A 26,301-nucleotide genomic window follows, 5' to 3' on the forward strand; every position below is an offset into this window, starting at 1 on the left:
ATTCATTAACTTCTCTCCTGGACCAGACAGTGGCTTGATTTTTGGTGATGACTTCTGTCCCCTGTCTAATCTGTTTTCTGAGCTATGTAGAGAAGCTTCCTAGCACGTTGTTATGTACAGCCTGTCTTCTCTAGGATTGTTCATCTCCTGTTTACTGAGATTACCTCAGTGGCAACTTGGCAGTGAAAACTGCTTGAATGGGAATGGCTGCATTAACAGGATCTGAGTCTTACACTGGATTTGTTTTGGGGAATGTGCTCTTCTGAAAGATGGATAGGACGAGTTCAGAGAGGCTGTGTTCACCCCCCTGCCTTCATTAAGGATGGCTCTCTGAAGACAATTTCCTGACAAGGTCAAGCAGACAAGGTGGGCTGTAGAAGCTTCCTTTTAGTATAAAGGCCAAGTAAGCAGTTAGTGTAACAATGGAACTACATCTTGCAATTTTTCCCAATTATTTGCTAGGGAGTAGCAAGAAGAAGGGGAAAAGTACCTTGTATAATGCCTGAGTAGTTGCTACTGCTGTTGCCACTTGCCTGTACGCTCTTTGTTCCTCCTTGGGCTTGCAGCTTACATATGCAGTAGCAGGGCAATAGAGATGATATTTTTTTTTCTCCTGAGGTAGAAGTAAAAAAAAAAACCATAATAGGCAAAATTCTAGACTAAGTAAACAGAGTCAGTGTAGTTTCATTTATCTAACTAGTGTTGGCTTACATTTCTCTGCCATCAGACCGTCATGCCACATTGCAGTCTGAGACTGCCTGCAAAGCAACTGAAAATATAATGATGAGGATTAAAACTCATTTCTATCTGCCATAAAATGCATCTTCATCCAGATACAGGTAGCTCTCGATATGAAGACATATCACTATGCTAACTAATAAGAACTGTACAGTAGTTCCTCTGGTAAAAAGAAAGAATTTGCACCCTGAATCTCATGATTTATCTCTTATTGAAATTTTTAGGAAAGAAGGTAATACTTAAGATTAAAAAAAAAAAAGATGATTTATTTTAGTTGTGTTTAAACTAAATCTAACTTTTGAATGACTGTGTTTCTTTTTGATTTTTGGTCCACCGCTTCAAGAATTGCCAATTTGCAGCAAGCCAATCACACAGTCACTGTAACACTGCTATGCAAACAAGATCTCTGTTTGGATACAATATGAGGGCTGAGCAGAGATTGTCCTTTCAGCTGTCCTTGCAGGCAAAACCAGCCCCTGTGAAATTCAGCCTAGATCAGGAGATCAAGAGAGAGATTTAACAAATCATTTGGAAAATATATTTAGAAGACCAAAATGTGACTTCGGGATCACTCATTACATGTTCTTTATTTATATGTAGTTTCTCTGCCCTGACTCAATTACAACTCTGTTTCTGTAAAATATTTTGCTTTCAGTTCAAATTGCTGAAAAGCATTTTCAAAATGTCAGTGTGTGTTAAGCACTTAGTATTCATAGGCTCTTCTGAAAAGCCCATATGCTATGCAAATTAATATCTAAGAGTAATTTCTGAATGGGTATCCATAGAGACACGGTTTAGAAAAACTATTAGCGTGCGTTTTCCTTCCAGTGGTTTCAGTGAAATACAAATTTTTGCTTGAACACTTCATACAACGAGGAGTGATTTCCTGAGCTGAAGTTGTACTCGTTGCAGATAGTGGTAACAGTATATGGTTTGTTTATTAATGGATTTGATTTTTATTTGCTCTTCCCTCCACTAAGTTGAATTCTCGGAGATGGAACATGCATACATTCATTTAATGTTTCCTGAAGCACCTCCTGCGTGATGGTTCAGGAACGTGTCCCCCTGACTGTTTGTGTGTTGTCCCCTAGTGCACCTGGTGGACATTTGGAATGTGATAGAAGCCTTACGGGAAAATGCCCTCAACAACCTGGATCCCAGCATCGAACTGAACGTGGCTCGCCTGGAAGCTGTGATTTCAACTATTTTCTACCAGCTCAACAAACGGATGCCGACGACCCACCAGATCAATGTGGAGCAGTCCATCAGCTTACTGCTCAACTTCTTGCTGGCAGCCTTTGATCCGTAAGTCTGCTTTCATACCCCCACGGGCTTCCCTGCTTCCCTGACTGGTGAAAGGGTTTCGCTTGCTCTGAAAATATCTCTGGAAAACAATCCCACAAGCTATATTCTGACCCAAATAATGAGCATGTGAATAGTGCTCGCTAGGGAGAAAACCTAAAATTAAGGGCCTCTCCTTTCTGTGGAGCCAAATTCAGCACAAGCGTGTTTCCATCCAGTTTCTCCAATTTGTTCATATCAAAGAGGAATTATCTACAGAAACAAATTCACATTCACTTCTAATTTATGTTGTTATTTATTGACGACCAGTCTCTGACACCACTGCAATGACTGTGCGGCAGTGACAGGGGTTAATAGCTCATTATTTGGAAGGAGCTCAATTTACTGCGAGTTCTTGCAGCTGTAAGCATTTTTTTTTCTGGCTCTTCCCAATGCAGTATGATTTTGAGACCATGACAGAAATAGAATAATGACCAGGAGGTGAAACTGAAATTCGTGTTGTTTATTACTGCATGGGACCCATACTGCAAAAAGGACAGGTTCAAGGTAGAGTGAGCTGCTTGCTGTAGCAAGTGTACCTTGTGTACGTATTAGTTATTACGTATTAGTTACTGAATGAGTAGACATCAGCCTGCATTGCTGTGTTCAAAATCCTCAGCCCCACGTTACTGGAGAACAGCTGTTAAGTCTGCATATTGCCTATTGCCTCTTTATGGCAGTTCACCAGCTGCAAACATTGGCCGTGCTGCCCTTCTCCCCTCCCTCTTTCCACCCTCTCCCTCCATGGTCCCAGTGCTGGGTATCGGGGCTGGGTTTTGTGCACCTTTTGGAGGCAGCCCAGCCAGGCGGCTCAGTCACCATGGCAACGGGGAGAAAAAGTACTTGTTCCACATGACAGGGCTGCACCCAGCCTCCCCTCCGGTCCCTCTGAGGGAAAAACAAGAAGTCAATCAGTTGTAGAACTGTAGCCTTCAGGAATATTTTTTCCTTCTCAACAGCAGTAAGGCAGGGAACAAGCATTTTAATGTATGCCATTGAGGCTGTGACAAGAGCACAAAAGGACAAGGAAAATGGCCGGATGCACACATCGGTGCACGCCGCACGCAAACTGCTCCCCAGCTGACAAGCAGCAGCCCCAGGACCATGAGAGCAGGAACTGTGATAACGTGCTTGTTTTGTAGCTCACCATGGTGGGGGGTGGAGTTGTCAGCTGGATGTCAAGGCCAGTCATAGCAAAATGGAGGATAGGGTTTAACTCCTCTGTACAGAAACAGAATGTGAGAGCAGGGTTTGTCTTCCGCTGAGCACAGCTTCCTACATGCTGTGTGATGACCTGGTTTGGGCTCCCAGAGGACCTGAGGAGGCTGTAGGCATCTCATCGTCCTCATGCTGCTGCCTTCAGGCAGGATACACAAGGTGCATTTCCTATGGCAGAGACAGACAGAGCATCCTGAGGAAAATGCTCTTTGCCTTAGAACCTGAGGTGAGGACTGGCTGCACATAACCCTGTGCTGAATGCACCAAGCATTGTGTGTGTGGTTCATCTAATCACAAGGTTCAGGCACAGTCTGTGAGACCTAAGTTCAGGCTTCACAGACATCTATGTCAACTAGATGTCTCTTTAATATGATGGATGTTTGCCCACCTATTGCAAATATAGACATGAAAGTCAAACGTCTGATTCTCAAAACTGGTGTCAAAATCCTTTAGCATGACTCAGATGATTGATGTTTTGTTTTGAGTGTTTGTTTAGCAACCGCTTGCGGTGCAGATTTCCCTGATTCTGATGTGAGTAGCTCCTGCTCAGTAGAGGAGCGGTGTAGAGCTGTCTGCGTTCCTAACTGCACTGATACGTGTTCATACATTGCATAAAGGGAGCTGTGAGGCTCTGGATGAAGTCTTTTTCTCCAATTCCTTCCTCTCTTATGGAGAAACTGGACAGTTAAACTAAATTGCCTGGAGTCTTGTCTGATGGGAAAAAAAATAGTCACTCCTAAAATAGTCCTGTTGTCTTTGACCTGAGTTCACTCCTGTTTTGTAGCCATGTTTTCAAGAAATGGCTGGCCTTTCCAAAATGCCAAATCCAAATTGTGAGGGATGTGTTTATTAATGAATAAGATCACATTTGATTCTATGTACACAGGCAGCAACAACAAACCCAAACCATAAAAAAAAACACTCTGCTTTCTAAGGCTAAGACAACATAGCTCTTTCAGTATAAATGAGAAGTGATCACAGAGTGTTTTGGTGTCTGTGGCTATGCAGAACAAAGGCTGCTCCTGCTGTTCCAAGGGTAGTTTCAGAAGAGATTGCTCAGTTGCTCACGTTCTATTTGAAATGCGAAGGAAAGGAGTGGAGTAGTGGAGTCCATCACTTAGTGTATAAGAAAGGACCACAAGGGACAAGTCAATATGTGATTTAAAATCCAATATACCTCTAATTTATTCAACTCTGGTCAATATATACTGTCCCACATGACCATGCTGGCAGCCTGCTAGCAACAAGTTGAAGATCATCCAAGCATTATACATTGCTCCTTTTAATTATAGCCCACTTAAAATCTGGCAGGATTCTCTGCTCTTGTGCAAGGAGCATTCCACTTAATTTGCCCCTAGCATATGAAAGTTGCTTGTTCCTGGTTTGCTATTTAATGTCAAATGGAAACCAGGCTATAGTTTTGCTTCAAGGGCTCAGGTGATTAGCTGACTTTATGAAATAATAGCATACCTCATTCACTGGCACACAGATACTATACAACATGACAAGTTCAAACCTCTCTGAAAAATTCATCCCAAGACATGTCAAAGCCCAGACAGCCAACTAGGTGGAATGTCAGCCTCATTCAATAAAGCAGCTCCTAAAAAGACTCGTATTAAGCAGACTGTAAGATAATCTGTTCTAGGTCATCTTCAGCATCTGCTCAGTATTGCAGTACAGCTGTTCTCCCTGCAAAGTTTAAGTGACAGGAACATCACAGATATTTCTGTCCCTTGACATGTTTGTCTCATGAATAGATCTGAGAGCTCTGAGCAATGAACAAACTAAATCTAATTGCAGGGGTTAGACTTCTGCAGAATAAAGAAGAAATAGTCATGCTTGGTTTTAATCAGACGTATATTAGAGCCTTATTGAGTTCAACATGTAGAAATGTTCAGTGCCTGTTTGGATATATAAATTCTTGCTTGATCATCCACTTGGAGCTATGAAGTGTAAAACTGCCCTCTTGTCCATCTTTGCTAATCACTGAAAGTGATGCAGTCAGACTGGATTTCATGGAGCAAGTCCTGCAAAAAGAAGCGTGACAGAGAATTGGCTGTTACGAATTTTTCTTTCCTAAATGAAAGAATGTTGCTTGGTTCCAATAATTTCGTCCTTGAAAACCATTTGTGAAAATCACAGAATCACCGAGGTTGGAAAAGCCCTCGGAGGTTGTAATTACAGCCTCTAACAATACTGCTTCTGTTGCCCTAATTTAGGTGGATGATAGGGAGTCCACAAGTACAGAAGTTTTGCTACTAGGAGTTGATGAAAAGTTGATCAGGCAGTGTGGGGGACTTCCCTGCTATGGAGAGAGGCCGTCTTTTCCTCCAGCCACGCAGTGAATGAAGAAACCTTCTGCTCTGTTCTGTGTCTAAAAGCATGTATTACTTTTTGCCCTTTTCCTCCCAGCTGCAGGAGATAACCTTACCTGACCACCATTGCTTTCTCTAAGTACTCTCCCATGCTGGTGCTAAGTGCATGTCAGCTTCAGGGGTTGCCTTGGCCATCATTAATGCTCCCAGCACTTTTCTGCGGGGAACTGAAGAGGAACTTCTGGAAGAAGGGTGCTTTATAAAGCCACAACATTTTCTGCCCTGTCCTGTTTCCACTAGTGAAATTTATATCTTCCTGCATTATTTGTTAGAGTTAGGGTAGTACGGTTAGGTTGCAGTTGGACTTGAAGATCTTTAAGGTCTTTTCCAACCTGGGCAATTCTATGATTCTATCCAGCTTAAAGCTTCGTTCAGTGGAGGGCTTCATGCTGCTGTGAGCCGCTGCTCCAGCATTGGCTTTTATGCCACAAACATGCAAGTCCCTGCTGCTGCCAGTCAAGGGCATCTGCAGTGCTTAGCAATAGCTTAGGGCACTTCTGCATCTGACTGATACTGGCAAGTCTTAGGCTCCATTATCCTCTTTGTTCATCAGTCATATTTATTTATGCATGTGTGTGTGTATATGTATGCACGCACATGCACGTATATATTTGGAGGGCTAATTGAATTTATACTGGGTCTAGTGATGCTTTTATGAATACAAATGACCGATACAAAACACGGTGTCAGAAGTTATCAACTCTAACTGAGAGATTGAAGAGATAAATGAAATCTTATTCTTTCTGTTCCTGTGTTCTGTACCATTTGAGTGTGGGAAACGCCAGTGGCTCTGGGATGGAGAGCTGATGGTGAATTGATGTGTCTGCCACTCAAGAGTATAATCGTGTTAGTAAACATAACTAAATTTACTGGGAAAAATATCTAAACCTGAAGCAGTTCCGCATGGGCTTCATTTTTTGTTCAGATTTTTCCGTAGCTTCTTAATAACGCTATTGCTTTCACTTAGCATTTATTTTTCTTTAGCATAACAACTCTTTCCAAGGCAGGTAAAAACCTCATATAAAAAACTGCAGAAAAAATATCCCAGAAGTCTGAAAGGTGTAATGCAAAAAAGGAGTGGAATGCAAAACGATCAAATTTGCAGCTGTAGCCACAATTTGTTAGCACAAATTAGAGTCTAACCAATGAAGAGTGGAAATGCAAAAAACTGGAATAGATTCTGAATGTCATGTACTGGGATTTAATCTCAGGAAGCCAGGCACAATGTGCACAATGTGATGAACACAATGTGATGAAAAAGGAGATGTGCACCAAAGCCAGCACTAAAGAACATATTAAAGATTTACTTCTTAAATACTGAAGTAGTCAATTTATTTCTTTTTGTCTGCATTTCTTGTTGATTTTCTGACAAAAAGCACAATTTTAAAAAATGAACATAGCTGTAAAGCATGTAATAACATTTAATGTGCTAAATCAAGCACATAACAAGAAGAGGGAAGCCATGAATTTGTCCTTCAGTACTGCTGTTACGTAAACAGCGGTAATGATGATCTCCTTAATGCATAATGAGATAAATAGTTTAATACTGAGAGTCACATACTCTGTACATCACTTCTGAGGTCTTTACAGAGCAACGTACTGATGTTTGCTCCTGCAAAACTTCAAAAGTCTTTGTGTGTGAATTTCCTTATAGTGTGTATTACAATATGTTGTGTGAATGATAACATATTACAAAATATGTCTACTTTCTATCTTTGAACAGGGAAGGACATGGTAAAATTTCCGTTTTTGCAGTCAAAATGGCCTTGGCAACTCTTTGTGGAGGAAAGATAATGGACAAATTAAGATGTAAGTCTTTTGAGTCTTATTTTTTACCCATTAATCATTGTTTTACTTAGAGATACAATAGTACAGGCAGGGAGAAGGAGAATTAGGGTAGGTAATAGTTTCATTGCTGGGTTTGGGATTTGCACTGTATGCACCTGCATGAAAATCCCGCTAAAAGTTTGGCTGAATGTCACAGAACATTTCATGTTTTTGAGACCACATTGCATATATTCAGGCTCTGATCAGTGAACATTTGATTTTTTTTCTTTGGGATGATTAAATGCAGAGTATAGTCAAGTGCCTCAAATGAATGTTCATCATGAAGCATCATTTAGCAATTTCTTAGGCTTTTTTTTTTTAAAAAAAAAGAACATCTCATTTCACACTTAGAAGTACAATATATTTACTCACTATATTTCTTCCCATAGGGCACATATTAATTCCATCTATTCTGCAGAATGGATTCTCATTTCACAGGACTTATTTCAGTTTCCAATCAGCTAAGATACATTTTACATGCAGCAGCAAGGAAAAACTTCATGTTCAGTGATGTGATGTCTGTAATTCAGATCCAGAACAACATTTTCCAAACATTTTTACCAGGGGGTTAAGATTAACCTCCAGTTTCCTCTGAGCCTTCTACCACAGCCAAAGAAAACTGAATTTACAAATTGCTGTTGGTTAGAGTAGGACAGTAGAAATTCCAGATGCAAATTTAGTCTGCCAGATTTGGTGCCATTTTTTTAGTATACAGTTTCTATGTAGAGATTCAAATACAGAGCCACTGTAAATTCAGCAGTATTCTCTAGGCTGTTTTAAGGATAAGGAGCAGAGTGCATCCAGTGGAAGATTGGGGAATGATGTTAATTTTTCCAGTAGCAGTCTCAAGATTCTGTCACCGGGATCTTCATTCCAGCTTCCTAGAAATGAAGCAGCTGACATCACAGCCTGGAAAATGATAGATATTGCTTAGTCAATGATCCCATGATTGGCTTAGGATCCTTTGAAGCCAGACGGAAAGTGGTGGCTGAGAAAACGGAAACCTGCATCTCTGGAGCAATAAAACGATGTAATATTTTTCTACAAGAACAAAAAAGTTAAGCAGAAAAAAGAATAGAAAGGAATGTATTTGAAAGAGCTTCACTGTTTTGTGTGTCCAAAACAATGTTAATTAACTTAATGAGCTTGTTGTGAAGATTTAAATTTGACAGGGTAAGCTGGCAGTAGGAAAAAAGCTGATGTTGCGTATCTTGTCAAATTAGATCCTTCTTATCTGATTAAATTGCTGCCTCATGTCATGCATCAGATTCCACTTAGAAGATGACCACACACAATGAAAAAAAAGCAGGAATATTTTCATATCAATATCAGCTTCTTTTTTTATATGTAAATCATTCTCTTTGTATTCTACTGAGTAGGATTATAATTAAAAATGCGGTAATAGTGACTGTTTCCATAAGCAGAACATGTTGTTTAGCACTTCTTTTTCAGATCAGATAATACTGAATTAGGAGCAAATTTGAAGCTCAAACTGAAATTGCTGTGTCTTTTTCTTGTCTTTTTTTCTCCTCAGATATATTCTCAATGATTTCAGACTCCAGTGGAGTGATGGTTTATGGCAAATACGACTTGTTTCTGCGGGAAGTTCTCAAGCTGCCCACAGCTGTTTTCGAAGGGCCTTCATTTGGTTATACTGAGCAATCAGCAAAATCTTGTTTCTCACAACAGGTAAATGAAGAACGAGTGTCCTCAACACAGGCTTTCAGTCACACCTCAGAGCAGGCTGAGGCTTTCCTCCTTTCTTACGTAGAGGAGCACATGGCTGGATGGAGATTCAGTTTACTTATTGCTGGCATGCAGGTTAGCTACACATAGTGGGAATCTAGTCTCTATAGGTTCCCTACATAGTCACCAAGGAGGGAGCAGCTTTGCCAAAAAGTAATTCAGAGCAGGAGACCCTGTAGAGACTAAATTCCTAATCTAATCACTGAAGTTAAATGCGAAGTCCTACGTAATGTGAATACCCCAAGACATGCTGTCTCCCACTGCAGTTAGTTGTTGTTGCTGCAACATATGTGAAACTTTAACTTCACCATACAACTCTCATCAGAAAATCAAACTATATGCTTTCCAAGTGATGGTGTGCACACAAAAAGTTTACAAGGGAGTAGAAGAAATATTTGCCTTCAGCATGTATTGAAAATGGAATTCTGTAGGTTCTAGAAAATCCCTAGTCCCATACAGATACCATCAGGAAAACAGTGAGGTTATCCTGAAGAGAGCACAAGATTTGCCACACTTCACCAGGTTGTGTAGGCACACTGAATACACCACTTTGGCAGCAGCTAAAATCAAACTCTTATTTCCCGTAATCAGGGCTGGGTATCCACTTCTCCAATAGAGTGGAAGGAGAGAGATCCTCTGGCACTTGTTATGCAGCACACTGAGTAATGCCATAAATCTAGCATAAGGCAAGATGCTGAAACTAGGAAAATGTTAGAAATAAAATGTTATTTTCTTTCGTTACATTCATTACTAAAGTGTAACTGAATGCTGTTGAACAAATGGAGCAGGAATAGTGTCATTTCCATGCAAAACAGTCTCATTTTTTATTTTCCTTCAGTTTCATCACTAATCAGTAGGCTCTCCAATAAACTGAAAGACATTGTTGAAATTCGTTTATTGAATCATCTCCCAAATGATTTTAAATGATAATGCTTGCATATGTGAAAATAGTCTTGTTTCACAGTGGGAGATTTAGAACAGCACTTCATATTGTCTTGAAGAATAGGAAAGTGACTTTTGGTAGTTTTGATTTAAAATAATAAAAAAGTGCTCTTGCATGGCAACAGAGCATTCAAGCTTTGAACATTGAACATGATACTATGAAGATCAAAAATTAGTTTCTTCTTTTTCCTTATATTGTAATTTAGGCCTCATTTTCTATTCAAGCAGCCATGAGGGCAATGGGGCTTTCATTGACACTGCATCCAAATAAGAGTGGACCAGGCATATTAAGCTACCCTGAGAAAGATAGATCCTCCAAACAGTCATTAGAAGGTTTAGTTCCAGACTAAACAGACTCCATTTAAAGCCATCAAGAGTTAGGTCTCTGAGTAATGTCAGTACGAAGTAGATTTACAAAGTCTGCATCTCTAAACAGCCAAGTGTTCTTGTAAATCTAGTCCAGTAATTCACTTATGTTCACTTTATGCAGTTCTCATTCAGTCATCACTAAGAATGAACAGGAGTTTTGAAATGTGAGTCTGAGCAATGTATCCCTGTGACACTGTGATAAATGGTAGCCGCAGTCTTTGTCACACCAAAGGTCATTCTTTCACCATCTCATATTACACTTAGTGTACCTGGGGATAAGTTCAACGTTCTTTCTGTTGTTTTAAGCATTCCTGAACTTCAGATATTTTTTCTACTGTAGTTAATAAGCTATATAAGTAGAAACAATTACCATTTATTTTTAAGCAATGGCTGTTTGCATGTATTAGTACCATATGTTATATTCAGTATTGTTTTTAAAGTTTCAAGTGAGGGAGTTTGATTTTATGCCCACTAGGTTGTATATCCAAGGAGATCGATGTATTAACATGTTCACCCTGATATTCCAATACATTTTTGCTGTATTTGTTTTTTTTCCTTTTTTTTTTTTTTGTTATATAGTTGTGTGTTTCAAAATACCACTTTCCTGAGCAAACCTGATCATTTCACTAAGAACATGATTAGGTTGAACTATTAATTTGAAAAAAAATTCTTAGAATGTTATTGCAGAAATGACCCTCCTATTCTATATTTTTTTTCATGAGCCAACCAGTTCAGCAACCAATGGGAACATTAAGTTTCAGCTACTGGAATATCATGTGGTAGTTAAGAAATTCAGGCTTAGCATTCAGCAGAGACCAGCTTCAAGATTACTGCTTCTGGTTAAAGTTATAATAATAAATCAGACTCATCTTCGAAAACAGTTTTTAAGTGCCTTCCAAACAGTTTGATGTTTTTCGTTGCAGTACATACAACACTGCAAAAAAATACAGTCCTCGATCATCTCCTTCTTGTCTAAAAAAATTGAGATGGCAGATTCCAAACAATATGAATGTTTTCTTTTTATCCACAGCTAGGAAGTTACGTTGATGGTATGATGGCTGTCTCTGAACATTTTTGTGTAAAAAATAATTGGTATTTTGTTTATTCGTAGAAACACACATCTAATTCTTAGCGTAGACCTTGCCTTCCCTAGGTCAGAGCATTCAGGTGTATTATTGACTCAGTACACCTATTCTGCTGTAGAAGAGAGACCTCGCACACATTTACATGAGTCACCTTTTCTTTTCCATAGTACTTCAATGCATTTTGTGCCTGTTTACTTCTAGCCATTCTCCCCACACCCCCAGAGTGATAATGCAGGGGACTGGGGTGCTCAGTTAGCCACTTCCATTTGTTCTCATCTTGATCTACCAGAAGCAGCTCAACCCCATAATAAGCAGATTCCTACATGTCGTGGGAATAAAAAAATTCTGGGAATAATCTTCTGCTTGTGATGCCAAATCCATTTCATTTTGCCTCTGAAAGGAATTTACCTATTGCAGAAATGTTTATTTCTTCTCCATTGTACTCATTCATTTGATTAAACCATGTGCATTCCTCTGTCTTTGAACCACTGCTAGAGGGAATGACTGATCAAAATAGAAACAGCATTTCCTCATCAGCAAATTTATGGAATTTATGGAAATGCCAGGCAGAGGAAATGATTTAGTGTTTCAGAATGTGGATCTGTGGCTCAAAAAGGAGTTTGTTTTTTTTTTTGTATTTTACCACTTTCCCCCATGGGTAGGATTAATGTGATATTACATTGTGTTCATATTAAAAAGTGCTATGATGCTAAAGGCATATTTTTTAATTTCTCTTTTTATCCCAAACTAAAAAAAAAATAGGCACTAACTTCATTTTCTTATCACTTGGCTAAGTGTTATTCCACAAATCCAGACTCCATCTGCATGTGATATATATTTAGAAAACAGCTTTCTCTTTTTATTCTCCTAGCAGCTGATAAAAACTGCAGAAGGAAGCATGTCTTTTAAAATGTATGGAAATTGTTCTGCCGGTGCCCTTTCAAGGGCCACTGCTCTCTCTAATCCATAAAACCAGTGATCATCAGAGGAATGATGATCTCCATACGGCTCCTCCAGGCCGTAAAGCTGTCGGTGAAGCTAACTTGTTTTAGTTGCCACTGTTTGAAATTATAGTTGCATGCAAAAGCTGTATCTGTTGTGGAAGAGCTGTTCTTGTCTCCCCATCTATTTGCTTGCTTAGAACACTTGTGGATGCAATGTCAACTTACCTCCCAGCAAGAGCAGAGAGCAGACAGGTTCTGCTTGGCCCTGCAGCTGAGGCATTGGAGGACCCCGTTATTCCCTGATTTGTTCATCCACTTTGGGGAGGTCATCCATACAACAAGCAGGTGGTACCTAAGGTGATAGCGCATTGACATAAGCTGGCTTGGGGGACTGGCAGAGCTTTAATTACCCTTACTAGACTGTATGTTTGGACTTCCATACTGCAAGCATGGCAGGGAAAAGGCTGTATTTCATTAAGAGTTAAATCTCATATTCCAGCTACTTGTGTTCTTTAAAGAATCAAGACTGTTTTCACAAATAGCCTAAGGTATTTTCTCTTGTCTTAGGGATAGAAGCCCTTATATATTTCCCAATATCTTGCAATATTTCAACCTCGAGATTGCTCCAGAGTGCAGTTTTCCACTGATCACTCAGTATAAGACAAATACTGATTTTCTTTACATCTCACAACAATTGTATCTAAGTGCAGCTGAGGCACTCCGTCTGAAAATTTCAACTCCTAAAAGCACTCCACTACGCATGAAGGTAATATAGGTCATTGCATAGCTGCTGTTGTCCTTTCTGATGAGGATTACCACCCTTCTCCAGCAAGTTAAGGCTGTGCTTACTCAATCAAATATGAAAACTTAGCAATCGTTTTGGATTTGGGATGCCACTTAAATACGTAGGTTTATAAATTACACCTGCACATATTCTCAAGAGGACTCAATATTTTTTATCTTAACCTTATTTTAAAGGAAGGCTCAGTTTCTGATTTCTTAAGGACTCTCTCTCTTGGACCAACCAGTAACTGTGTACTTTAGTACTCTTTCTATAGCTAATGTACTACATAGGAAAGTGAAAGGACTTATGGAAGAGATACCTGAAGCTGAAATATCACCTGTAGGTCTGAAAAAACTACTGAACTAAGGTTTGTGTGACTCCAGACATCTGAGAAACTTAAGGCCTGATATTGGATTGTTAAATCAACAAGGATATTTTGGAGTTGAAATCTCTTTGAAAGATAGAGTATTGTAGTGCTTATAGGTATAGAGAGTTAATGTTTTCATGGTCAGAGCTCTCCCACAGCCACTTACCATGGCCCAAAGGCTATGACACAATCTGCTGTGATGATCTGCCCATATCTTACGTTGTTTTCTGAACTTATACTCCCTTGTCATTTTTTTTTCTTTGTTGGACTATCAGCCATTCTTTGCTGACTGTAAGCTATGCACAGCGATACCCTACATTCATTTGTATTTTTAGAGGGTACTCAAAGCATGTGAGAATGTAACTGTGAATTTTATTCACAAAGGATCTTCAGGGGATGACTTTAGAAGACTCTTCTAATAAGTGGGAACTAGGAATCTCCAACCCAGCCTCATGAAAGTCATTAGTAATACAAATTCTGACTCCTAAAAATAATCCATGTTTCCTAGTGTCAGTTGTTTTTTTCAGTAGACCAAGGTTACAAGAGTGTCTGAAGCTTGTTCCCAAGTGTTTCTCTAAGAACACGATGTAATCGTGTTGATACATCGATTACTGATTCTTTGTGCATGTTTGTTTTCTTATTTGAGCAGAAAAAAGTCACGTTAAACACTTTCTTGGATACTCTTATGTCTGATCCCCCGCCACAGTGTCTGGTGTGGTTACCACTTCTGCATCGGCTGGCAAATGTGGAAAATGGTAAGTAAGAGCTGTTGACAAAAAAAAAAAACAACACATTACTAGAGTAAGCTTCTGTGGGAGGATTTTCTCACTCTGTGGTTGATTTTATAGGAGCTACTGTACTGTGTTCATTAATTCCATGTGCTATTTTTACAGTTACTGGTAAAATACTTGAAGAATCCTGTTGGTCCTTCAGCCAGAAACAGGCTACTCTACTTGCTTTAGCAAGGGGCTTGGACTAGTTGATCTCCAGAGGTTCCTTTCAACCCCTAAAGTCCTGTGATTTTGTGGAGACATTTTGCTGTGCTCCGGAAATTATCCTGATTTTGTCCACTCGTCTTGTGCTCTGGATAAGCAAAGGATAATAGGATTTGATCCATTCACATACTTCAAGGCCACAGCTTTTATTAGCTGTGACATATGGCAGTAGTGGAGGAACATCTTGGCAGTTTCTGTTCATGTGATATTCTTGGCAACAGAAGGGCAGTGCAGTGCAGAATACCAAGAGGCCTATGCTGCCAGGCAATATACTATGAAAAGGAGCAAGGAAGTTGCAGATTCATCCTTACGTTTTGGTTTTTTTTTTGCGTGGAAGATGAGGATTAACTGTCAGATGGCTTTTTCCATAAAGGATTGTCCTTCCCCAAAATGAGTAGATGACAGACGTTAAGACAGGAAAGAGTCGTGAAGATTGGCTACTTTGGTTATTGCATTGAACACATTGCTTATCTCTGGACAGAAACATCTGTCAGACTTAAAACTCCTTGAGCACCTTGGCAATAGTCCATGCTCACAAATGAGGAGTCCTCCAGCCGAACCCTTCATATATGATTTCTCTAGGGCACAGACAGTGCTGCCATGCTGAAAGTGCAGGGGCAGAACTGGAAAGTCTGCCTTCTCATTTCAGCGAGCAGCCACTAAATTGCACCCCACAAACTGTACAGTTCCTCATGTGCTTCTGGAAGAGTTTCTCAGCTCCAAGCCAACATGCTGCTGCTGTCCAGAATGACCAACACTGCCAATATTAAATAGACCAAAAAAAGACAATACAAGGAATGCCTGTCTTGTTTAGGTGTACTTGTTCTTAATAAAGGGGCATTTCTTGCTCACTGGCATCAATGCTGACAGGCATTATTCCAGTACTGTTAAACCTAGAAAAAGGGAAATGTAGAGGAAGAAGTTTATACTAAAACAAAATCCACATTAAAATACTAATTATGCTTTATAAATAGATTTTTTTGTAAATAATTTTTCAGCCCAGTGTTTTGCCTCTGAGGTTGCTATGTAAGGGGCTTGTTGAATATTCCTGTGTTCCTGCTTCTCAAAAGGTTTGCCTCTAGCATAACTAAAGCTTTGAGACAGTGCAGGGGTGAAGAAGCAAGGCTCTGAAAGCAGAACAAATCATATATATACTCACACTGTTGGGAAATAAAAGTATTTGTCACGTATTTCTCACAAGTAAATGAGCCTGGAGGAAGTTGAGATCTCCAGCCATTTTGGTGATAACAAGAGACAGAGGACTTTGTACATCTTCTTGTACTAATTCCCCTTTCCACTTAAAGGCATGAAGGTGGATGAGGTGACAGTCTTAAGTCCTCCTTGGCTACAGAGCCAGCAGACAACCCCACCTTCCTCCAGTTTTTGTCATCCCTCAGCTTCCTCCTGCTCTCCTCATCCATCCCTGTCCCTTATTGGCTTTGCACCGTTTCCCAGCCTTGAGCACAAACCCTTCCTGCTGCGAAATTCTGGCAAGGAAATGAAACGCTGACATACTTAGACTGGTCTAAATCCTCCCAGACTGAACCTCAGGAGGGAAGAGCAGGTGTTTGGTTAGAAAGAGAAGTACAGTGTCTTATGGTAAGTATGACACATGGTGCAGTGAGGAGAGAACACACATAGCAGAAGTGCCAGGAGAAGGGTTCAGAATGTCCTGACTGGTGCCTTAGTGTACTCAGTGCTTGAATCCTCATTTCTGCCTGCTTTTGAGGGGAGCAGAGAGCAGGACCAAGCTGGTCCCTTTAATGGCCACATTTCCAAAATAAGACATCCAAAGCCAATTCTGTATGCCTAAGTGACATCAGCTGTACAGATGAGACAGAGGTAATAAGGGGCAACTTTATGACTGAGGACACTGCTGTGTAACTGGGCAGGGAGCCTGACATATTCTCTGGGACACATTGCTGTACCTCCTGATGGCACAGCAAAACATTCAGCTTCCCCCAGCAGTGTAGCCGAAGGCTGCAGGGGATTATCTCACTTGTGTATTTCCTCTATATTCTCTTAGATACAGTTTGAACGTATTTCTTGCTGATGCAAGCAGAGACACAGGTACCTGTCCAGCAAAAGTCAGAGGCTTAGGGCTCACGGCTCAGGCCAGATTCATGGAAGGGTGCATGAATTTTTGTACATAGAGCTCAATGGGTCAGAGCACAGACAGCACCTGATGTCACAGATTCCTAGGGAAAAAAAAAAGATTCACTCTTCCATTCAGAGATTTTTCGCATCTGCTTTTTCTTGGGTTCCTCTGCTTGGGGTTAAAGCTTGGCATCTCTCTCCCACAGTCTTCCATCCCGTTGAGTGTTCCTACTGCCACAGCGAGAGCATGATGGGGTTCCGCTACCGCTGCCAGCAATGCCACAATTACCAGCTCTGTCAGGACTGCTTCTGGAGAGGCCATGCCAGCGGTTCCCACAGCAACCAGCACCAAATGAAAGAGTACACGTCATGGGTAAGGGGAGGCTTGTGCCTGGCCGCGGGCGCTTTGCCTTGGGTGGGGGCTCCCGGCAGGGACTGCCGGTTGGGATCAGCAGCCTGTCGGGGAAGTTGCACCCAGGGAGCTGGTGGGAGAGCACAGAGGTAGGAGCAGACTTTCTGGAGTGTGCATTCAGGGTGGGTGTGTGACAGCCGTGCTGCAGACCTGCAGCGCCAGGGGCCCATAGCAGAGCGCCAGCTGCACAGTAAGTCCTCCTGCTCCCATGGGACTGTCCCCAGCTGTCTCTGTTGGGCACTGCTGGCTCTCTGTGGGTGGAGTGGCTTAATGCTGGCTCATCAGTATTTTAAGCCAAGTGGCTGCAGCATATACGTAGATTTTGGGGTAGTCCTGGCATGGTAGATTTGAGCGTGGTTGCAGGCTTAAATCCATCCATGGCAGTGTTTATTGTGGAGAAAAGCAGACTTCGGCCTTTTTATCATTAAATACTTTTTCTAAGCTGGCATAGAAGCACTGACAGCTATCTTCCCCTTTTCAGGGCATCAGGTGTGGTGGCTGTACTGTCCCGGGGTTGGAGACAACCCTTGGTCCCTGAGCCTCCCTATCCTTCAGGGTGCTCAGCCAGAGACCAGCAGACAAATCCTGGCTGATCTCTAATACAACAAAAGCGTAATCGTTATAAAAGAAAATGATAAGTGAGGCAGCAACTTACACGCAAACAGTGCTTTTTGTATGCTTCTTAACAAAGCTCTGAAATTCACATCTATAAAGCAGCAGTCTTACTGTTGATGGAGCCAGCAAGGGTTAAATCTGATGTGATTTGCTCTGCATGCCAGTCACATGGCCCTGCACTGCCTCAGAGTAGATCTGGGTCTGTGAATGTTTTTGTGGGTCTTAATTGCTGCTTTTTGCATAGACACAATGACTCGAGCTTGGTCTCTGAATAAGGGAATGCCAGCTACCTAGCTCTGGCTCCACTTACAGCAATCTGTGCTATAAAACCATTTTTGGCTGTAGCAGGAGAACTGTAGTTATAGGCAAGAAATCATTTTGACACGTAAGATTTCTGCTCAACAGAAGAGAAAGCACGACTATACCTTATGATTTCAAATGTCTCATAGTCAGAAACAAACATTTTCCTGCAAGTATGAAATAGCCTTTCTATAGTGATCATTAGCATTCATTCAAAACAGGTTAGTGTTATCTATAATAAATCTATATCAAGCTCTACATGCAGGTTAAAGGTTTTAATATATATGGTGGAGATCAACTGATCTGAATTCAGAGTAAAATTTCATTTATAATATGAGAGAAAAAGCCTGAATTTTATATATTTAGGTTGAAATTGTGTAACAGAAATATTTCATTATTACATTGATTACAGTAATAACTTTATGTGGCATGCATGTACACATGTACACGTGCATATATATATACCTCTCTTGCTACCTTCTCAAAGCACTTTTAAATTTCATCCAGCTGAGCTGTTTTTTTTTGTGGGGGAGGAAAGGTTGTAAGGATCATCAGCCCGGGTTTACCTGGCTGAGAAGCTGAGTCACAGAGAGGTGAACTGGATTCCCCAAAAATCTCACACAAAACCTAAAAGGGATCCTCAGTCTCCAAGCTCATTTTTAAGAAAGGGTTCAACTGCAAGGAGTGCTCAAACAAAACTAAAGCAGAGTGTGTTGATTTTTTAGATGAGTACTGTTGAAGACAAGTGAGATTTGAGGCTGGAACTCATGCTTTCTGCACAGAGCCCTTCAGTCTTTTGATGGCAATGACAGTATGTCAGCTTCTTCTCACATGCTGTTGGTACGATTCTGGCCAGATTTGTGTGAAATTTCCCATGTCCTGGTTCATTCACCTGTGTAACCAGGGAGGTGAAGATAAGCTTTATAGCAATAAGATGCTGAGCCGAGGAGGGAAACACTCATGAAAAGGAGAAAGAGTGTATCAACTCTGTAGCTGGCCCCCAGCTAGAAAGTGGATGGTGTCTTGTACAGTACTATACAGACAGGCACAAACAGATGGGTTCAGCTGACATTGCCAGCTGGTGAGGTGTAGCCAGCTCCAGCCTGAGAGACCTCCCTTTGTACTGCTCTACCTTCAGTTTTTCCTGAGCACAGCGTTGCAGGGACCAATGGCAGTTGCACCTGTCTGTATAGATAAACCCCCCCAGAGCCTTCTCTGAAGGCAGTTGAAGGTAAGAGCAATCTTTTTTCCAATCTGAACGGTCTTTGGCTTACCAGAGTGGGGCGGGAGGAGACGGGAGAATGTCAGTCATATTGATGTAAGCAGTAGAGCTTCCTGTTGTTTTGTGCATCCTACAGCAGAAACAGTTTGCACCTTACTTGTCCACATTACCTCTACCTTCCTTGTTCCTCCCAGAAATCACCTGCTAAGAAGCTAACTAATGCACTTAGCAAGTCTTTAAGCTGTGCTTCCAGCCGTGAACCTTTGCACCCAATGTTCCCTGACCAGCCTGAAAAACCTCTAAACCTGGCTCATATTGTGTAAGTATCTGTGTGCTCTAGAGAAAGTAAGCTTTGTTGTGGGGCTTGCTTACGCCTAGTCTAGATGGTATAGCTCTCAATAGAGCAGGAAGCAGCTGTGTCATTACCAAGTTCAATGCATCACAAGTGCAAATCTGCTGATAGAGATAATTAGTACAAAAATGTGCTTCTGGTGTGTCTTCACTAGAAGGCTGGTGAAATATGTACATATGATCAAGTATGGGACACAGTGGTGATATGTCCATGTTCCCTTCAGAAGTAGAGAAGATGCAATTTCGTACAGTTTCAGCACTTTGGGATGTGTTCATGCTCAGAGCATGATGTGGTTTTAGAAGTCTTCCAAGGCCTAAAAGTTCTTTAGACTAAAGGTGCTCCAGCAGCTAGGCAGTGCCAAGTTGCTGTAAGGCTCAGCTGTCACCTACTGCCTGCACAGCTCCTCGTGGAGGTGCTCTTTGGAGCACATCAGCCAGAGATGGATTTGCTGAACTATCACTCTGCCCTGCCTGGTGTGAAAGCCTGGCTGTGCTGGCTGAGGCAGCGGTAATGTCACAGGGCAGAATTGGGCCATTCATGTCTCAAGGCAGATTTGGAAAGCCAGGAAGCATGGAACCAAAACAGAAGCCTCTATTCCCTGGTGGCAGAGGGCCTCTGAGGCCTCAGGGCGTGTTGGAAGATGGCAGCAAGTAAAAGCTGGACTGCTGTGAGTAGGCTGAGTGCAGTTAGGTAAGGGAAGAAGAAGGTACTGTAATTGATTAGGGTCTGTTCCAAGTCTTTGCTGCGAAATTAACACCTTCCCTTCTTCCTAGCTATATAGGCATAATTTAGAGTGATTGGATGTGAGAATGAGCCACTATCTATTTTGTTTTATGATAGAATTTCTCTTTATCTGTAGATTGAAGGCAATATAGCTGTATTGGCTATAATGGGATGTGAATGAAAAACCTCTAAGTTGTGGAGGTAGCATGATCTACAGCATAATTCACATAAATTAACTGAGGGGAGAAATATGCCATGGTATCTCATTGAGAATAACTTCTTGCCAATGTGATTTTTATTTTTAAACATAATGGAAGTTGAGAGAAACAGCTCTGGGCGAGAATCCAGGCAAAAAGGTTTTTATACGTGCATTTAATGGAAGAATTCTGGCAACAGAACATATCCTTTTTTTAGTAGTTTCTTCCTTAAATGAGGACAAATATTCTCTGCATTACTATACTATCTTTGCTGTTTATCGTTCTTTCACTTAGAAGTGGTAGCAGACAGAAGGGCGGCAGGATTTTTCTCTTTTACTGGAGCCACACAAGATTTTCAATTAAGTAATATATCTAAGGCTCATTTTGAATAGTTTTCAATGTGTAGTTAATCTGATGGAGGAATTACTAAGGGAGGATTTTACTTTTCTATAGCTAAGATTGGCAACAAAAAAGGCACCATAGTCTGCAGACAAGTGGCTTGATCAGAGGGATTTTCAAATACATTCTGCAGTGTCCTAACATTGTTTGCATCCAAGCCAGTGGGAGCATTATTTTTGACATCGCTAGAATAGATTAGAGAAGCAAGGAGCACTTTGTAAAATTCCTGTTTTTATTTTTTTCTTTTACTATGGTCGCATGTTAGGCTATTGCATGCACTGTGATGTAGCATTTTTAAGTTGTAGTGTTTTAAGTGTTTTTGCCTCCTTGAGAAAGTTGATTGAGTGTCACCAGTTCACTTTTATCAGAGAGCATAATCACTCACTTTCAAAAGTTTAGAAATAACCTCTGAGAGATTTGCATTTATAATCAGTAGGTAATAGTTTTCCTTTGTTTTACCACAAGGGATGCTCTTCTTGTTTTACCATGTCACCAGCTTTTATAGGTCTTTGTAGCTGTGTTTGAACATCCATTTGAAGCTAAACCTGAGGAATGTGACAGTGGGCATCAACCTTGCAGAAACATGACTTGGGAAAGTCAGATTCATTTTAAGTTTTCTTGATATAAGAATTGACAAACAAATGTTAATCACAAAAGTTTAGCAAAGCCTTAGAATTTAGAGACATCCGTACACAAGAGTAACTCTGCATATATTAGCAGCATCAGTGACCTTTTATGCATAGCGGCTATCTTGGTTTGTACAAAATCAGGGTCATAGGAAGGGAGATTGTCCAATGCTGTACTGAAATCACATATTTTTCAAACTAGCAATTTAATTAATTTTCTCTTTTCCATTTCATTTTGGCTGCAAAAGAGATACTTGGTGAGTATTTTTCTTCTTTAGTACACTTGTTGGAGGAAAATAGCTTGAAAAAATTCCATGATCTCATTACCAATCTCTAACTTTTTATAAGAGTCTTCAACACAATCATTGTCTTTGAATGCAAAGACATATTGAAAGGAAAGAACTTTGCTAGGATTTAGAAACCTTCCCTTCCACCCTGGCTTTGAGATAAAACTTAGAAAAGACATGAACCTGAAGCATGGGTGTAATGATCTGCTGAATTTCATGGATGCAGCGTACGCACTTCCACATGATCAGAAGGAGTGAATGGAGTGCCAGGAAGAGTGGAACTCAAGCTCTCCCAAACCTGTCCTGCCTCCTCTCTAGAGGAGCATTGGAAGACAGCCCCTCCTCCTGTCCTCTTTGGCATCTAGGACTGCATAGCCTTGGGCTAGACCCATCTTTCAGAAAGGCTGCCCAGTTAAGAGTTTGAATGTATTTGCTGAACAGTGGTTACGCTGTGAAAATTGAGAAAGCAGCAGATCAGTAGTTGCTCCTAAATAATTACAGTTCCCAGCCAACAAATCACCAGTTGCTTACCCATTAGTTTCCAAGTATTGTCTCCAAGTTTCTTTTCAAATCTCTATATCACAGGGCTCATCTTACAGAGACCTTGCCATTATTATGGAATCATACACCATGGCCTCACCCAAACTCTTCCTAGCTCTGATGAAGCAGTTTACAGAAAATAATACTGAACACTTTTTCATCCAGAGATAATTACGTAGGACACACAGAATCACAGAATGGGCAGGGTTGGAAGGGACCTCAAGGATCATGAATCTCCAATCCCCCTGCCACAGGCAGGGCCAACAACCTCCGCATTTAATACCAGACCAGGCTGCCGAGGGCCCCATCCAATCTGGCCTTGAACACCTCCAGGAACGGGGCATCCACAAAACAATTGCTCCTAAAGCAAATTTCTTACTGACTAGATCTGCAATTTTGCCCATGGGTCTGAAGACACTGGCTAAAAACTATGCTGTCCCATAATATGCAGAATTCTACATCTTGCTATTTCCAGCTTCAAATTTCTTTCCAATCAGTGTGGTATTTTCGTGCTAAGAAATCCATTGATACTCATCGAAAAGGTATTTGTGCTTGTTTTTGAACGGTTACAAAGTAAGAATGAAAATATATATTAATAGTTCACTTCTGTGCAGAACTGTTTTTCTTTGTTTCTTACAAAGAGTTTGAAAAATTTGAAAAAATTGAATTTGCAAAATTCAGAAAGCAAGACAGATCTTCCACAGAGCTTAAAGGGAATCATGACCAACTTGAAATCTAGGCAGTTTACAGCCTGGTCTGTATATGGCTTCATGTTCTGCTTATATCTGAAAAGCCTGTGATTTAGTATCATATTTTCTGTTCTTTCCAAAGCATCCTTGTCTTTTGCCTAGTGTTGTGTGAGAAGTCCATTAAGAAGGGAAAAATTTGCTTTGATGGACACACAAAAAAAAAGATTATGCACAAAATATTTTTAAGAGGAGACAATAAAAGAAAGCAGAGGAAATATTCTTTCTCATTTCATTTTTAGTAAGAGTGGGAAATAAAAAATGTAATAATAAAACCATCATTATTAATAGGTCCTTTTAAACTAGAAACTGATTTGAAATTTTGATTTAGGGGTTTAATAAACCCCAGTTGAAAAGCTTTGCACTTAAGGCAGTTTTGCACTGCAAGTATTTTATGGGACACTGAGGCGTATGGATACGTTGTGGTCACTGTGGGGATATGGAGCCCAGTGCTGTGGATAAATCTGAGAAAAGCTGTGTAATTTATTGGCAATGGCCTCGTGCAAACCTCTAAACAGCTAACCTGCTACTGGTGCTCAGCCTGGCTAGTTGAATGCACTGTCTGCATCACAAACTACAAGCTCTGGAAAGAGTCAGTTTGCCAAATCAGGAACAAAATCAAGAGAATTGCTTAAAACTCCCTCAGAACACATAAAATTGTTATTTCCTGCTGGACCTAAGTAACAATGTGTTTTTATCAACTTTTCGTTAAAAACACAGCATCATTAATTTTGAATTAATACTTAAAACAGACGATGCCAGCCGTATTGTTAATTTAAACAAGAAACTTATGTAATTCTCTGTAAATACTGTTGCTGTTTGATTGTTCTGTACCGAATGAATGCAACTAGATATTTTACCTTCCTTTAGGCCCCCCCGACCTGTAACCAGCATGAACGACACACTCTTCTCCCACTCTGTTCCCTCAGGAAGTCCCTTTGCCAACAGAAGGTGAGTTGTTATTTTAATTTATGTTAAATCACTAGATGAGGGTGGTAGAGGTTTCCACTTTTGATTTCCCTCCTCAAAGAAGGCAAAATAAAATTAGCAGATGTGAGCAGAAAAATACGCAGATATCCAAGTGGAGAGATGGAGAAGGGGCACTCCAAACTCCTCACAATTGAGTGCAGAGCTCTGGTTCTTATTTGGACCCTCAAGTTCTACTAAATCTGCTCAAATGCAACTCAGTAATCCGCTGACAGAGGCTGAAAATGGGCCTCTGTAGACATTTTGTAGATGTTAAAGTAATGTGGGTACAGAAGTTGGGGCATACCATTACCTACTAGGAGTGATTGCATCATACTGCAAGATGTGATATAAACAAAGGGAAAATGTGTTGATTCTTACAACATCGCAAGGCATCCTTCTGTTAAGCCATTCAGATTTTCTCTAAAGATTACAGGAGAGAAAAGACTGTCTTGGAATATGGTGAGTGTTTGGGGAACAGTACAGAGAGGGGCAGTCAGCAACATTAATCCCAAAGAAAAGGTGCTTGTAGCTGAGTGTGTACATTTTGGCCCAGTATTTTGGCTCATTATGTCCAAAATACATATGTAGCATTTGCTGGCTTTTTCACCCAATCTCTGTGTAAGCTTACCAATGTACATAGATGAAAAAGTGGCAGAAAAATAACATCTTGCTATACTGGGGAAGATGAGTGCTATGTCTTCCTCAGGTGCATTTTGTTGCCTGGTCCTTGCTGTATTTGTCAGTGCTTCAGTGTTCCCTAATAACCAAACACAATCTCTGGGTATGCGTGGATACCTTTTCTAACAGAATAGAAATCCTTAGAGTACAACACTGAAATGTCAAAGTAAAGATGTGTGGTTACTACTTCGATTTATGAACTTCGGTACTGGGAGCTATAAACTGTAAACTGTCATTGTTATCTTAGTGCAGAAGGCTGCTGGGTACATCTGAAATGCTTTTTGAAAGCCGGTCCCAAAGCAGCCCCTTAGTCTGCTGCCTGCACAAACAGTGTGACTGCAAATGCAAATTTGTTTCTAGAGTTGGCATATGTGGGATTTTATGTTCTGGAGCAAGGCAGAATAATCTTATCTGTAGCTTCTCCAAGACAGGTCATTAAAATCAGTGCTCTCTAAGAGTATATAGCTGTTGCTTCTATTTATGCCCAGGAAGTCCCTTTCAAAAGAAGTACGCTTTGCCATGTATGTCAGCAACCTGCAGGAATAATTACAGCACAGTTTTCTGTGCAACATTTATTTTTTTATACGTGAAAAATTCCTGATAATTTTACTTTTGTCTTCTTCAGTAGTTCAGCTGACTGCCTAAATGTCAGGATTAAATGTAGGTAATATCTGGGCCATTAGAATTATTTTCCTTCTGGAGGAAGAACTGATTGACGGAGAATCCTCTGAAGGCAGGAGGCAAAACCCACAACCATTGGTACTCAGACTAAGCACGCAGTATGATGTCCTTATACCATGAAAGTTTCCATGATACAATGGTTGGTTCTGGCTTTTTTTTTTTTTTTTTTTTTTTTAGCTAACAATACTGTGATATATTAAACAATTCTGTGTAATAAGTGCTGTTGTAACTTTTGTTTCACTTCCCTAACTGCAATTTAAGAGCTTCACCTTATTGTCATTATTTTAACTCGTATACATTTCAATTGCATTTATTTATTTAGAAAAAAAAGTAACAAACACCTACAAGCTATCAAGTCAGTGTTCTTTCTAAGTGGTTATAAGTTGCATCTATTTTGAAGAGTTCACTGTGAACACGCTATTGCCTGTGCTTACTTTTTGGAGTATTAACAAGGTTTCATTGTTTGAATCATTCAGGTTACTTGGGGGTATAAATGTAGCCAGTCCTGTGGCTGATGAGCATTCTCTTATAAAGCTGTATGTAAATCAGCTTCACAACAATTCACGGTCAGTATGAGAGCACTAACCCACTAACTGCCGTAGTTCTGTAGCTCATGCACTAAATCATTAGCAATTCTGCTCAATTACTAAAGATAGTCTTTAAGGAAGGGCTCTGGCGGGCTGGAGGATTTCTTATGGCTCTAATTATTCTTTTGATTAGACTTCC

The 26,301-nt window shown here is 40.5% G+C and overlaps 1 protein-coding gene across 16 annotated transcripts in view; it reads left to right on the forward strand.

Moving 5' to 3' along the window:
• The window catches only part of DTNA (dystrobrevin alpha), a 215,296-nt gene that overhangs the window by 146,121 nt on the left and 42,874 nt on the right, over positions 1–26,301 (forward strand). For 12 of the 16 annotated variants that reach the window (XM_042870116.1, XM_042870115.1, XM_042870111.1 and 9 more), the window contains 8 exons: positions 1,830–2,043; positions 7,396–7,481; positions 9,034–9,188; positions 14,386–14,491; positions 17,035–17,201; positions 19,572–19,696; positions 24,118–24,198; positions 26,052–26,141. In XM_042870116.1, coding sequence (XP_042726050.1) covers positions 1,830–2,043; positions 7,396–7,481; positions 9,034–9,188; positions 14,386–14,491; positions 17,035–17,201; positions 19,572–19,696; positions 24,118–24,198; positions 26,052–26,141 — 1,024 coding nt within the window. The remainder of the gene's footprint in view (positions 1–1,829; positions 2,044–7,395; positions 7,482–9,033; positions 9,189–14,385; positions 14,492–17,034; positions 17,202–19,571; positions 19,697–24,117; positions 24,199–26,051; positions 26,142–26,301) is intronic. The other 4 variants (XM_042870110.1, XM_042870121.1, XM_042870120.1 and 1 more) reach the window with 1 other exon arrangement.

The sequence above is a fragment of the Lagopus leucura genome, unplaced genomic scaffold (assembly GCF_019238085.1).
Source record: "Lagopus leucura isolate 7727_CA_CO unplaced genomic scaffold, USGS_WTPT01 Super-Scaffold_100002, whole genome shotgun sequence".
NCBI classification, from domain to species: Eukaryota; Metazoa; Chordata; class Aves; order Galliformes; family Phasianidae; genus Lagopus; species Lagopus leucura.